This window comes from Anolis carolinensis, unplaced genomic scaffold, assembly GCF_035594765.1.
Source record: "Anolis carolinensis isolate JA03-04 unplaced genomic scaffold, rAnoCar3.1.pri scaffold_12, whole genome shotgun sequence".
In the NCBI taxonomy this organism is placed as follows: domain Eukaryota; kingdom Metazoa; phylum Chordata; class Lepidosauria; order Squamata; family Dactyloidae; genus Anolis; species Anolis carolinensis.
The window spans coordinates 10,619,039-10,632,916 of NW_026943823.1; the positions used below are offsets into that span (position 1 = coordinate 10,619,039).

The 13,878-nt window shown below is 41.2% G+C and overlaps 1 protein-coding gene across 2 annotated transcripts in view; it reads left to right on the top strand.

The window, feature by feature from the left end:
* Window positions 1-12,769, top strand: part of dach2 (dachshund family transcription factor 2) — a 321,413-nt gene extending 308,644 nt beyond the window's left edge. For both annotated transcript variants that reach the window (XM_062964038.1, XM_062964039.1), the window contains 3 exons: window positions 543-686; window positions 888-953; window positions 11,881-12,769. In XM_062964038.1, coding sequence (XP_062820108.1) covers window positions 543-686; window positions 888-953; window positions 11,881-11,918 — 248 coding nt within the window. In that variant the 3' untranslated portion in view covers window positions 11,919-12,769. The remainder of the gene's footprint in view (window positions 1-542; window positions 687-887; window positions 954-11,880) is intronic.
* Window positions 12,770-13,878: the final 1,109 nt, after the last annotated feature.

Here is a 13,878-nt window from a genome sequence, read left to right on the forward strand (position 1 = left end):
AATAATAATAATAATAATAATAATAATTAAAGGTTTTCCCCCGACATGAAGTCCAGTCGTGTCCAACTCTGGGGGTTGGTGTTCATCTCCATTTCTAAGCTGAAGAGCCGGCGTTGTCCATAGCCACATCCCAGGTCATGTGGCCAGCATGACTGCATAGACTGTTACCTTCCCGCTGGAGTGGTACCTATTGATCTACTCACATTTGCATGTTTTCGAACTGCTGGGTTGGCAGAAGCTGAGGCTAATAGTGGATGCTCACTCTGCTCCCCAGATTCGAACCTGCAACCTTTCAGTTGGCAAGTTCAGCAGCTCAGCGCTTTAACATGCTGCACCACTGGGGGCTCAATAATAATAATAATAATAATAATAATAATAATAATAATAATAATAATAATAATAATAATAATAGATTTTATTTGCATTGCTGCAGCACCACGCTTCAGCACAGTAATCTTATGCTGGATGCCACTAAACCATTTTCTTTCCATTTATAAGCCTATGAATAATTCAGTAATTGTCCTTTTTTTCTTTTCGTTCAGCAACAATTCAAAAGCGCTTGAAGAAAGAGAAAAAAGCAAAGAGGAAATTGCAAGAAGCTCTCGAGTTTGAATCAAAGAGGAGAGAACAAGTGGAGCAGGCGCTTAAACAAGCAACGTCAGGAGATGGTCTCCGGATGCTGAATGGTAATGCATTCGTTGGACTTCACTGTTATAATCATTTGCATGCAATCCTGCAACTAATATTATGTGGCTAAAGCAGGCATGGGCAAACTTGGTCCCTCCAAAACACCTGGAGGGACCAAGTTTGCCCATGCCTGGATTAAAGTCTGCTCTTTGCACATCTTTCTTGGAGCAAAAAAGGACAGTTATATTGATGTCTTGCAGATGCTGGGATTCCAGACATGGAAGTCGAACATAATGGAACCCAACATGACAGTGCGGCGATGCAAGGTAAAATGTGTGACGTAACCAATGTTGACGCTTTCCTCTCCGTCTCATAATACTTCTAGTTAACTTTGGCCATCCAGTGAAACTGAATGATGGAGGAATAAGTGTATGTTACACAGGGCAGGCCCAAGGTAATTTTCAAGTACTGTATAGGCGAACAGAATTTTGGCACCCCCCCCCCAAAAAAAAACAACCAATCACTGAAAAATGAAAGCATTGGATAAGCGAAAATGTTGGATAATAAGGATTAAGGAAAAGCCTAAATAAAGAACGCCTCGCGTCCTCTCTGCTTCGGTTTAGGACTGCCGAGTGGGCCGAGACTGAAGCCAAGAGGAGGTGGGGGATGTGCGTGCACCCGGGAGTGCCTCAACTGCGCCCCTTACAGAATGGCGCCAAAGGCAAATGCCTAGTTCGCCTGGCGGTTGAACCGCCTCTGATGTTACACAACTGCATTCACTTCTACAAGATATTATGGTGGCTACCAAGGGGATGAGAACAATTAATAGAAGAAAAGGATCTTATATGTACTAGTCATTCTGACTATGTATTACATATAGTATCAGAGCCCCTGGTGGCACAGTGGGTTAAACCACTGATCTGCTGAACTTGTTGACCGAAAGGTTGGCAGTTCGAATCCAGGGAGTAGGGTGAGCTCCCGCTCTTAGTCCCAGCTTCTGCCAACCTAGCAGTTCCAAAACATGCAAATGTGAATAGATCAATAGGGAAGGTAACAGTGCTCTATGCTGTCATGCCGGCCACATAACCTTGGAGGTCTCTACGGACAGTGCTGGCTCTTTGGCTTAGAAATGGAGATGAGCACCAATCCCCAGAGTTGGACACGGCTAGACTTAATATCAGGGGAAAATCTTTACTAGAGGCTGTATATTTCTACATAAGGGGCTTATTTATACTTGCTCTTTAATCTATTTTATAATCTATTTTATAGCTGATCACACACTCCATGCTCATCCTATAGCAGCAGCTGGGCAGAGTCTACACAGTTGGGTCCCACTGAACTGTCACCTTATTTTTGCGATTGCTTCCACAGAGCTCCAGCAGACCTCCTGGCCATCATCGGGTCCTTTTACTGATGCCAACACAGGGCAGCCATGACGGCCAGGAACCATCTGCGTAGTGATGGGGGCAACACAGGCCTGATCTGTCTCTTTTTTCCTGCACTCAGGAGATCAGGGAAAGAGGGATGTAGGTGTTGACCCATGTGGACAGCAGACCAGTTTGCATTGCAACTTTGTCATGCTCTCACCACCCTGAATTCCCAAACTTTCCTTAACATGGGGTTTAAAAGGTCCACCTCAGTTTACCTTGCTCAAAGGACCTTAAGTTCTTAGAGCAGTGGTTCTCAACCTGTGGGCCCCCAGGTGTTTTGGCCTACAACAATCCCAGCCAGTTTACCACCTGTTAGGATTTCTGGGAGTTGAAGGTCAAAACACCTGGGGACCCACAAGTTGAGAACCACCTTTTTTTCGTGTCAGGAGCAACCGGAGTTGTTTCTGGAGTGAGAGAATTGGCTGTCTGCAAGGACGTTGCCCAGGGGACGCCCGGATGTTTTGATGTTTTACCATCCTTTTGGGAGGCTTCTCTCATGTCCCCGCATGGAGCTGGAGCTGATAGAGGGAGCTCATCCGCGCTCTCCCCAGGTGGGATTCGAACCTGGCAGCCTTCAGGTCAGCAACCCAACCTTCAAGTCACAAGGCTTTTATCCCCTAGGCCACCGGAGGCCTAGAGGTTGTGTGGCACAACCTTTGTCCCCACTGTGGACAAGTCAACAGTTATGGGAAAACGTAAGTTGGAAGATGCTGTAGAACCATATGGGCCCAGACAGACATCTAGTTGGCCACTATGGGAACATAATGTTTTATTAGATATGTCTCATTCAGGATAGCACCTCCTTTAGAGGGTTTTATGTTTTGATATGCTACTTTTCTAAGTTGGCAAGCTTGCCTGCTGCCTGCCTGCTGGCAAGTAGACCGGCAGTCTAGCAAGCTGAGAAGTAGTCAAGGAAGCAGCCTCCTTGCTTGCTTGCCAACATGCCTGTCTGCCTGCTTGCCGGCTACCAGGCAAGCACTTTGGCAGGTTGGCAAGCTGGTAAGTAAGCACGTTGGCAGGGAGGCAGAAAGAAAACCTCTTTAGGAATTTCTAAGTCTGATCAATTCCTCTGTTAACTGTGTGCTATAGGAAAGGGTAGGAAAGGGTTAAGGGAAAGGGAGTGGGCGGGGTCATGCAAATTAAGGAACCCTGGGATGTCCATTCTGGAGGAAAAACAGAACATCTAGGATGAAATTGTCCCCACATGAAAGCCTTAACTTGGGTGGCGGGCAGAATGATGTTTGTGGAAGACACTGGCAGGGTTTGGGCCACATGGCTCACTATAACCTACATGTCAGTGGAGGGAGGACCATTGGTGTTGCCTGCTCAGTGGGAACTATGGCTGTTTGTGGAGGTGGAGGCTATCTGTGCAAGTGGACACCTCTGCCACACACACACACACATTTTTCACTTGTAGATATGGGTGCAAATGTTGGGTGGGGAAAATATACAGTAAATGACAACTGATATATTTTCGAATTCGGGAATAAGTTTGTGGACTTCTAGTTCAGCCAGAATATAGGTGGAGAGAAAACAATAGAAAATAATGAAATTTTTAGCCCATCTGTACCTCTTCTTCCTGCCCAATGTTGTGGCTTCTTCAGCTTGAAACTCTCAATGGCTTTGCAAATGTCCATCACACAGGTCCATTCTCAAGTTTTGTACTTGAATGCATTCCCATTTTGGTTGCCTTAACTCACTGAGGTACAGGTCTGCACATCAACCCATTTCTATCCACCACATCTTCGTTTCCCATAAAATAAACATACTGGGGTGTCATTAAGTGCACCTTCAGATCAATGATTTTTGCAAATGACATTCAAGCACCATGTGAGCGGGGCATTTTTTTTGCTGATAAAAGCAAATTAAATTAGCACAACTACAAGTGGTGCTGATAAAACACTGGAAGTGAATAGCAGCACCATTAGCTAACAAAGTAATATTTTCTCTTTACTGCTTTCTGCCATTTAGTTATTATCCTATTGGAAATCTAATTATAATCCTTTTACTCCCCAGTCAAACTTCACAGTTTTTGCAAGCTTAGCACTGACATGTGATTTCATTACATTTGATTGCTTGCGCCCAGATTGACTTAACTTCACTCGGAGACCTAAAAGCCCTCTCCGTTTCTCAGATTCCCTGTTTGCACATTACGGCAACAGCTCCTTTAATTAATTAGCATGAACAGCAGTAACATGAACCGCCAAACAGAAAATAGCATCGTTTTATGATCACAGGGAGACTTCTCCTTTTGCATGTTTATACCTTAGTTAACTTCTGTATATTATTAGATTTCATTTGGAAAGAGACGGTCGACACAAAAGAAGAAAGGAAGACTCCCACCGACTGAAAGGCTTCCTCTTGTTTCCTTATTTAAGTTTTTAAAAGGAGTTAATATTCTTTAATAATGCAGATGTGCTATTGGAGAACACAACAGCAGCCATTTTTATTATTTAGCTTCACGAGAACATCACTTATTTGGATATTTTTCCTCCCTGCCCTCACTCTCAACTGGCTTCGTATTTTAGTTGTCTTTTAATGATGTGCTTTGTGTCTCAATTAAGAGATAAAAACAGGATATAAATAAATACAGTATTGGGAATAATAAGAATAGGAAGAAGAAATGACATTACAAAACAGCCAGACCTGATTGTTTGCATGATAGTGTCATGAAGCCACATTAGCCACCAGTTGTCACTGCCCTTGAAGTATAATTGAAATAGGGATTTTTTTGTCGCCTTTGAATCAAGAAAAGACTATTCAGATCTGATGAAATTGGGAACACTGGGAAACTCTAGTGAAGAGGACCCTCTGCACAATCAGATTATTCGTCAGTAAAACATTTTCTGCACAAAATTCAGTAATTTGTGCAAAGCCAAAAAAATTGTATACAAAAATTCATGTTTTGCACCGAATGCTATTTTCCCAAGAACCATGTTTTTCTGCACAGAAAAATCCCATATTTTTATTCACTTTTTATTATCCTGATCTGCAAATATTTCAAGAATTCATTGGCAGTAAGGACAGAATTGTGGAAGTGACCAGTCTTGGGGATGACAAAGAATCGTCATGAAGATAACTCTGGCTAGATTCTTGTTTGTGCCATGGTTGTTGTTGTTCACTGCTGTCAATATATGTGATGAAGGGGAAATTTCATGGAACTGTATGGCTTCCAAATTAGAAAAGCGCAAGGTGAAATTGTTCACCCAAGCAGAAACTATTATTCTACACACAACTACTGGTAGATTGTTAAGGAGAAATCTAAAATGGAGCATTCGTTTCCTTCTCTCTGTCATGTGCCCAAATACTTTGGGAAGGGAAAACGTTCAGTCGGAGAAGGGGAGATTTGCTTGTTCCTAAGGACCAGAAGAGAGAGGTTTATCTATTTTCCCCCCAAGATTATACATAATTATTAGACTTGTAAATGGATTCGGAGTGGTCGGTTCCCTTCGGCCAATTGGACTTGTTTGGCTTGGATGGATGGCCATAAAGGCAAGGGCCCAGCCGTCACGTTTTCCCGTCCGCAATGGGACCATGTGGCAGGTGATCACGGCTCCTCCTCCCCTATTCAGCATCACAGTTGTGTCCTGGCTTTAACGTTTTTTTTTTTTTTTGGCTTGGCCTCTCTATTTAACCTTTTTGATTTTCCTTTATTTTCTTCATTTTTTATTTAGTGGGACTGACTGAGAGTTGAGATTTTCAGGATGTGTGGGTGCAGTCCGAAAACAGCCATCTGGCTACCCACCCGTTTTTGGGAATCACACAGTATCTGGCCAGCAGAAACAGATCGAGGTTCAGCCAAAATGCACAAGCCTAATAATTATGCATCCAGACATGCTATCTGATCAGTATTCAGAAGTGGCAAAGTCTCAGGAGACCTATATATCTTCCAAGAATATAGACTCATCCATAAGGCACACGTTTGGGGAAGATTTCCATTGGGATGGGGAACCTTTTGCCCTTTAGATGTTCTGAACTACAAGTCCCACAATCTCTTCCCATGTTTTGGCAATGCTGCGTTAGATTGATGTCTATTCTAGACTTGAAACATCTGGAGAACAAGAGTTTCCTTGTCTCTGATTTCTGTATTAATGGTTCTATGTAAAAAAAAATGATTAGTAATAGTACAATGCTGGTTTCGTTCTCCAAAATGTGGAGAAACCCAAGGATGAAGGCTCACGCCTGCAAGATGACCGTTCCTTCTTCCCTTCCACAGGGCCAAATATGGTAAAGAGGCGACATCTATGCTATGTAATAACTACTTTGTTAGGAAAGAAAATATAATCCAAAGGGGAAATTACCGTCATTAACATAGGATTTGGCTCACAGGCAAAAGTGGTGAGATCTTTATTCATGTTCCAGCGCGAACCAGGCCTGAAAACCCCTTTCTAAATGTCTTGCTTATTAAGGCAGTCATGCATTTCACGGTGGGTTGTAAAACAGCCTATCATGCACTGGGGGCTCATAAGCATATTTTAGTGTTCGGGAATATCATTTATACCCTTTTTATATTGTCAATATTATCCCTAGAGAATTAAATTATATTTCAAACTACTGTAAATCCACCATTTGGCTCACCTTTGTCTAATTTCATTCTTTAATAGAATGAAGCTCACATAAATGAATATTTGATTATGGGATAAACCTAATAAAAGAATACGTTTATGACCCAAAGATTTATTTAAAAATCTTGACTCTGTAATAGGGTAAAAAAAATTGCTATAAAATAGAAACATTGATAGGTACAGGACGGTGTGGGCAGGAGGAATATTTGACCTGAGCTGCTTTTCTTCCTTAACCAGATTGTGCACAGCCTTCAGTAACATGAATACGTTTATTTTAGAAAACATGATTTGGGAAGGGAAGGAAGTGGTAGCTTGGTACCAGAAGGAATTTTCCCATGGGCATTCTACAATCTCTGTTGGTTTGCCCATCTGGATGAGCTTGAAGGGAATTATAGTTCACAGCATCTGGAGATCACAAAATGACCACAGGAAGTGATATGACTATGTGAACGACCCCACCACAAACCAAACTTTGTCTCCTTGTCATTGGCATCTCTTCATGTGCATATATATATACTATATATATAGAGAGAGAGAGAGAGAAAGAGAGTGCGCAGTGGGTTAAACCGCTAATCTGCTGAACCTGGTGACCAAAAGGTTGGCAGTTCGAATCCGGGGAGCAAAGTGAGCTCCCACGGTTAGAAATGGAGATGAGTACCAACTTCCAGAGTCAGACACGACTAGACTTAATGTCAGGGGAAAACCTTTACCTTTTAATGATTTTTTTAGACTGTCTAAGTTAGGGGTCCCCAAACTAAGGCCCGGGGGCCGGATGCGGCCCTCCAAGGTAATTTACCTGGCCCTCGCCCTCATTTATAATATAATATTTTTATATCCGTTTTAATAATGTAATATATTGTATATACATATAATACTGATAATAATATTATCATTTTATACAATACAATACTAACAATAATATTATATAATAATATTAATTCTATGTTATATATTACATATAATATTACAGTATAGTGGTATAGTTCAATATAGTATAATGCTAATATTGTGCTATGCTAATAATATAATATATTGTATGTACATACAGCTACTCTGAGTTCCCTTCGGGGTGAGAAGGGTGGGATATAAATGTAGTAAATAAATGTAGTAAATGATTTTGGACTTAAATAAATAATTCTGGACTTAGGCTCGCCCAAAGTCTGAAATGACTTGAAGGCACACAACAACAACAACAACAATCCTAATTAACTTGACTATCTCATTGGCCAGAAGCAGGCCCACACTTCCTATTGAAATCCTGATAGGTTTATGTTGGTTAAAATTATTTTCATTTTTAAATACTGTATTGTTCTTTCATTGTTATTGTTGTTGTTTTGCACTACAAATAATATATGTGCAGTGTGCATAGGAATTTGTTTGGTTTTTTCCCCAAATGATAATTGGCCCCTCAACAGTCCGAAGGATTGTGGACCGGCCCTCTGCTTTAAAAGTTTGAGGACCCCTGGTCTAAGTATTAACCACAGCTGACTGTGGTTAGCTTCCAAGATAAAATGAGATCTGCACAGAAGGTAACATTAATTATGTGGCCAAGATCCTGCATCTGACTCCCTGAAAATCCACCTTAAAAGCCAGGCAAGTGTCCCAGTGGTTTTGTGCCACTGGCAGGTGAGATGCTAAAGGAAGATGTGGAATACTGTGTCCAATGCTGGGCACCACAACTTAAGAGAGATGTTGACAAGCTGGAATGTTTCCAGAGGAGGGAGACTAAAATGATCAAGTGTCTGGAGAACAAGCCCTATGAGGAGCGGCTTAAAGAGCTGGGCATGTTTATCCTGCAGAAGAGAAAGCGGAGAGGAGACATGATGAGGGCCATGGATCAAGATGTGAAGGGAAGTCATAGGAAGGAGGGAGCAGGCTTGTTTTCTGCTGCCCTGGAGACTAGGACGCGGAACAATGGCTCCAAATTAAAAGAAATTCCACCTGAACATTAGAAAGAACTTCCTAACTCTGAGAGCTGTTTAGCAATGGAACTCTCTGCCACAGTGTGGTGGAGGCTCCTTCTTTGGAGGCTTTTAAGCAGAGGCTGGATGGCCATCTGTCAGGGAGGCTTTGAATGTGATTTTCCTGCTTCTTGGCAGATTGGGGTTGGACTGGATGGCCCATGAGGTCTCTTCCAACTCTAGGATTCTATGATGGATTCTAGCTTCTGCAACCCAATAATTTATTTCTAAGCAAAGTCATCCATGTTTCTCACATGCCCAATCCATCTGCAAAGGAGCATGCTTTACTGCATTGCCATTTGCATGGATAATAAACCAGGAATGGGAGGGGAATCCATTCTTCCTCTTTAACTGAAAAACTAAGAGCTCTCTAGCACTGTTTTCCTTCAAACTAAACAAGATGCTGTTTTAAGCCCAAAGGGGAGAAAAACCCTACAATACTAGGGAAAAAACAGAAAGAAATGCAAATCTATTTTCCTATATTTTGGAATACATTTAGAAGTCCAAACAGCTGCACTGGCAAGCCCTTGATTTTTAGAGGTGCAAAAAGAAAAAGAAAAGATAAACACAACCGGCTTGTGTCTCCTTTTGACATCTCTTCTGTTGCCGCTCTACATATGCCGATACCCCATCTTCACAAGGAAAGATTTGTATTGACCGGCTAAACCAACACCGGCTTGCCAAGCAATCGCCAAGTTTTGCTACATTTCAATTTTGCAACGCGCCGCAGCTATAATATGAGTGATTTATCATTTAACGGGAGCTGTCAAAGTCAACTCCTAGATAAAACAAAAACATCTGGAACTATAAACAGCCCCGGCGCAGGAGCTGAATGCTAATCCGCATCCGGCATGTTCCCTCCATTACAAACAGGAAACAGCTAATTAGCAATTTCACGTTTGAAAGCGGGCTTGACGCTCCTCTCCGAGCCGCAACGATCTACCATGGAGCCTGGGTAGGAATAGGAATAAATACCAGGGGCAAAAATGAATGACCAAGGGCTTTGGAAGACCCTTCACCCATGTGCGCATCTCAACCTGTAATATAATGAATGCAATGCGAACATGTAAAAGAGAAACAAAGACACTTGCTTGCTCATTGCAAATTTGTACAAACACACCTTTCTCAGTCACATGACAAAGGGCCACTTCACCTAGCAATGGCCAATCTGCTTTGTTCCTGCTCTTTCCCTCTGCTCTGGGGCTGAAAGGGGTTGGTCTTTTAGTTCAAACCCCTCCATTATTTTAGGCTGGATAATGAAGGTTCTGCGTGCCAAGTCTGGTCAAGATCCATCATACAAACCAAACAACCCATATAGTTACATACCCTGTTTCCCCGAATATAAGACATCCCCAGAAAATAAGACCTAGTAGAGGTTTTGCTGAATTGCTAAATATAAGGCCTCCCCTGAAGGTAAGACCTAGCAAAGCTTTTGTTTGGAAGCATGCCTGCTGAACGGAACACCAGAGCATGCAGGATTGTACAACATACCATAGATCGTTGTACATGGAAATAATGGTAGTAAAAAGAAATTCTTGATAGAATTCAGTTTGTCTGGTTATGCTGGTTTGTGATTACAACTACTGTACATTATATAATAAATGTTCATTTTTTTGTTCAACAATAAATGTGAATATTTCTTCATGGAAAACAAAGACATTCTCTGAAAATAAGACTTAGTGCATCTTTGGGAGCAAAAATTAATATAAGACTCTGTCTTATTTTCAGGGAAACATGGTACATACACATATGCTTTGTTACACAAACCAACCAGCATACATACATACATATTTTCTCATACAAATCAACCAACCAACGAACCAACATACATACATATATATTTTGCAATACAAACCAATCAACCAACCTATATACATACTCTTATAAGCCTAATCAACATACGTAGATACTTTGTCATACATACAAACCAACCAACCTACATATATACTCGTATATATACTTTGTCATACCAACCAACCTACATACATACTAATATAAGCCAACCAACCAACATGCATACATATATACTTCATCATACAAATCAATCAACCAACATACATATGTAAAGGTAAAGGCTTCCCCTTGACGTTGTCTAGTCGTGTCCGATTCTGGAGGTTGGTACTCATCTCCATTTCTAAGCCAGAGAGCCGCCGTTGTTTGTAGACACCTCCAAGATCATGTGGCCACCATGACTACATGGAGTGCCGTTACCTTCCCGCCAGAGCAGTACTTATTGATCTACTCACATTTGCATGTTTTTGAATTGCTAGGTTGGCAGAAGCTGGGGCTAGCAACAGGAGCTCAGCCAGTCTCACAGATTTGAATCATCAACCTTCCGGTCAGCAAGTCCTGCAGCTTAGCGTTTTAACTTGCTGTGCCACCGTGACCCCCGGGGTCACCATAGGTAGACCAATTGATTCAATAGATCTACTACTCTAATCAGAAAAAGTAGCATTTAGACCATACCGTGTTTCCCCGAAAATAAGTCAGTGTCTTATATTAATTTTTGCTCCCCAAGATGTTCTAGGTCTTATTTTCAGGGCATGTCTTATTATTCCATGAAGAAGAATTCACATTTATTGTTAAACAAAAAAAATGAACATTTATTATATACTGTACAGTAGCTGTCATCATAAACCAGCATAACCAGACAAACTATGAATCCTATCAAGAATTTCTTGTTACTACCAATATTTCCATGTACAACACTCTATGGTACGTACATTTACCGATTCTGCATGCTCTGGTGTTCGGTTTGGCGGGCATGCTTCCAAACAAAAACTTTGCTAGGTCTTACTTTCAGGGGAGGCCTTATATTTAGCAATTCAGCAAAACCTCTACTAGGCTTTATTTTCTGGGGATGTCTTATTTTAGGGGAAACAAGATAATTGTACACCGCAAATGTGTATATGTCTTAGAAATCACTGTCATTGTACATTCCCAACTGACCTTTCAGTTCAGTTGTGACTTTTTTTCATTCTGCCCCATCTTTTACAAAGTGCAAATATAAACTCATAGTTAAACAGTTGAGACCTATTCAATCCCTTGAATGGTATGTGAACACATGGATAGCTCTAATGCAGTGGTTCTCAACCTGTGGGTCCCTATATGTTTTGGCCTTCAACTCCCAGAAATCGTAACAGCTGGTAAACTGGGATTTCTGGGAGTTGTAGGCCAAAACACTTGGGGACCCAAAAGTTGAGAACCATTGCTCTAATGGCATCTATGAGTCTGCTGCCCATAGGTTTTAGGACAATGTCTGTTGCATTACAATGCTGTGCTTCTTCTCTTTCCCAGAAAACAGAGCCTATATCAAACCGACCATTATGTTCTGAAAACATCAAGCGGGAGTGGGAGGAGATCGTGATCACCTTTGGAAGACCCAACAACTCAAGGGAGGAAGCCCTGCTCATCTTCGATACCCTCCGTGCTGTGTGAAGATTGGGATTTGAAGCAAGGAGATGGGGCAGTGCCGTGCAGTTTACTTATCATTGATGCATTGGAAAATGATGGAAAGCCACTTACCCACCTTCTGTCCCAAACCGACCCAGTTGCAGCGCATCATTGTAGGTCTTAGAGAAATGGCAGGGGAGCAAGAAAGAAAGAGAGAGTTTTAGCATTTTAAGCACATAGTTGAACGATTCCTCAAAAGAACTAACTCCCCAACCCCCACCCCAAAGCTGTAACATATGGCACAATGAATTTAATACGTTCTCACTGGCTGTATGTCCTACAAGTCCAGTTTTATCACCGAAACAGTTCCAACACTGAGCTGTTTCAACTGTTTATATAAATTTTAAGCTTTGTTTACTGAAGCTGAAACTCAATATATATTACGTTTTGAAGAGGAAAAAAAAGTATGTACATTTTTTAATATGATAATGATGTAAAAAAAAATGTCCTTCCTTAGACGACCAGTTGGAGAGTGTAAACTTAAAAGGGCCCCCCAATAGCTCAAAATAATAATGGATGCTTTTTTTAAAAAACCAAACCCTCTGAGTTCTGCTTGGCTTTTGATCTTTTAAGAATGAAGCAGGGGAAGGATGAATATATGGTAGGATGTTATTAGATAATGGAAACTTTCAAGTATAGTTTCTCTGTTGTACCATATTAAGTTAAAAGTACACTTTCTTTGTTAAAATGTTCTTGCTAAAAACTACAGTATTAAAAACATTTTTTTGTTTGACTTTGGAAATGGTTTCTTTCTTCCCCAAACAAAAGGCAGTTTGCGAAATATGCTTATTTGCATCCCGTACACAAAAGGTGCACTTTTTCATATCGTATCTGGTTCTATGGGTGATGTATTTATTTATTTACCATATTTATATCCTGCCTTTCTCAACCCCTGGGGGGACTCAAGGCGGCTTACAAAAGGCACTACATAGTGCCTACAGCATAAAACATGAGAAAATTACATTAAGATTAAAATAAGCATACATAAAACATATTTAAATACACTCCAATGTTAAGACACAGCATCCAAAAAGCAAGGTCTAAGGCCGATTCAGAGTCAATTGCACGATTTCAAGTACAGTGTTCCCTCACTACTTTGTGGTTCACTTTTCACACATTTGCTGTTTCACAGGTTTTTTTAATAAACACTAAAATAATATAAATCATAACAAATTATGATTTACAGTGGTGGTGGTCTCGGTTGGGTGCGGGCGGCAGGGCGGAGAAGGAGCCCAAACGGCAGAAGGAAGCAGTGCCATGTTCCCCTCCTCTTTCTTCCCTTCCTTCTTTCTTCCCATCCTTCCTTCCTTTCCTCCTTTTCTTCCTCCTTTCCTCCTTTCCTTCCTCCTTTCCTTCCTCCTTTCCTTCTTCCTTTCCTTCTTCCTTTCCTCCTTTCTTTCTTCCTTTCCTCCTTCCTTTCCTCCTTCCCTTTCTTCTTTCTTCCCTTCCTTTCTTCTTCCCTCCCTTCTTCCTTCCTTTTTTCCTTTTTTCCTTCCTTCCTTCCTTCCTTCCTTCCTTCCTTCCTTCCTTCCTTCCTTCCTTCCTTCCTTCCTTCCTCCTTTCTTTCCTCCTTTCCCCCTTTCCTTCCTTCTTCCTTTCCTCCTTTCCTTCTCTCTTTCCTTCTTCCTTTCCTCCTTCCTTTCTTCCTTTCCTCCTTTCCTCCTTCCTTTCCTCCTTCCTTTGTTCCTGTCGTCCTTTATTTGTTTGTTTGTTTGTTTGTTTATTAGACTTGTATACTGCTACTCCCAATTTGCCTTGGAGCGGTTTACAGAAAGAGATTAAAACAATACAATTAGCTTTAAAATTAAAATTAGCTTTTCTTCTTCCTTTCCTTCCTCCTTT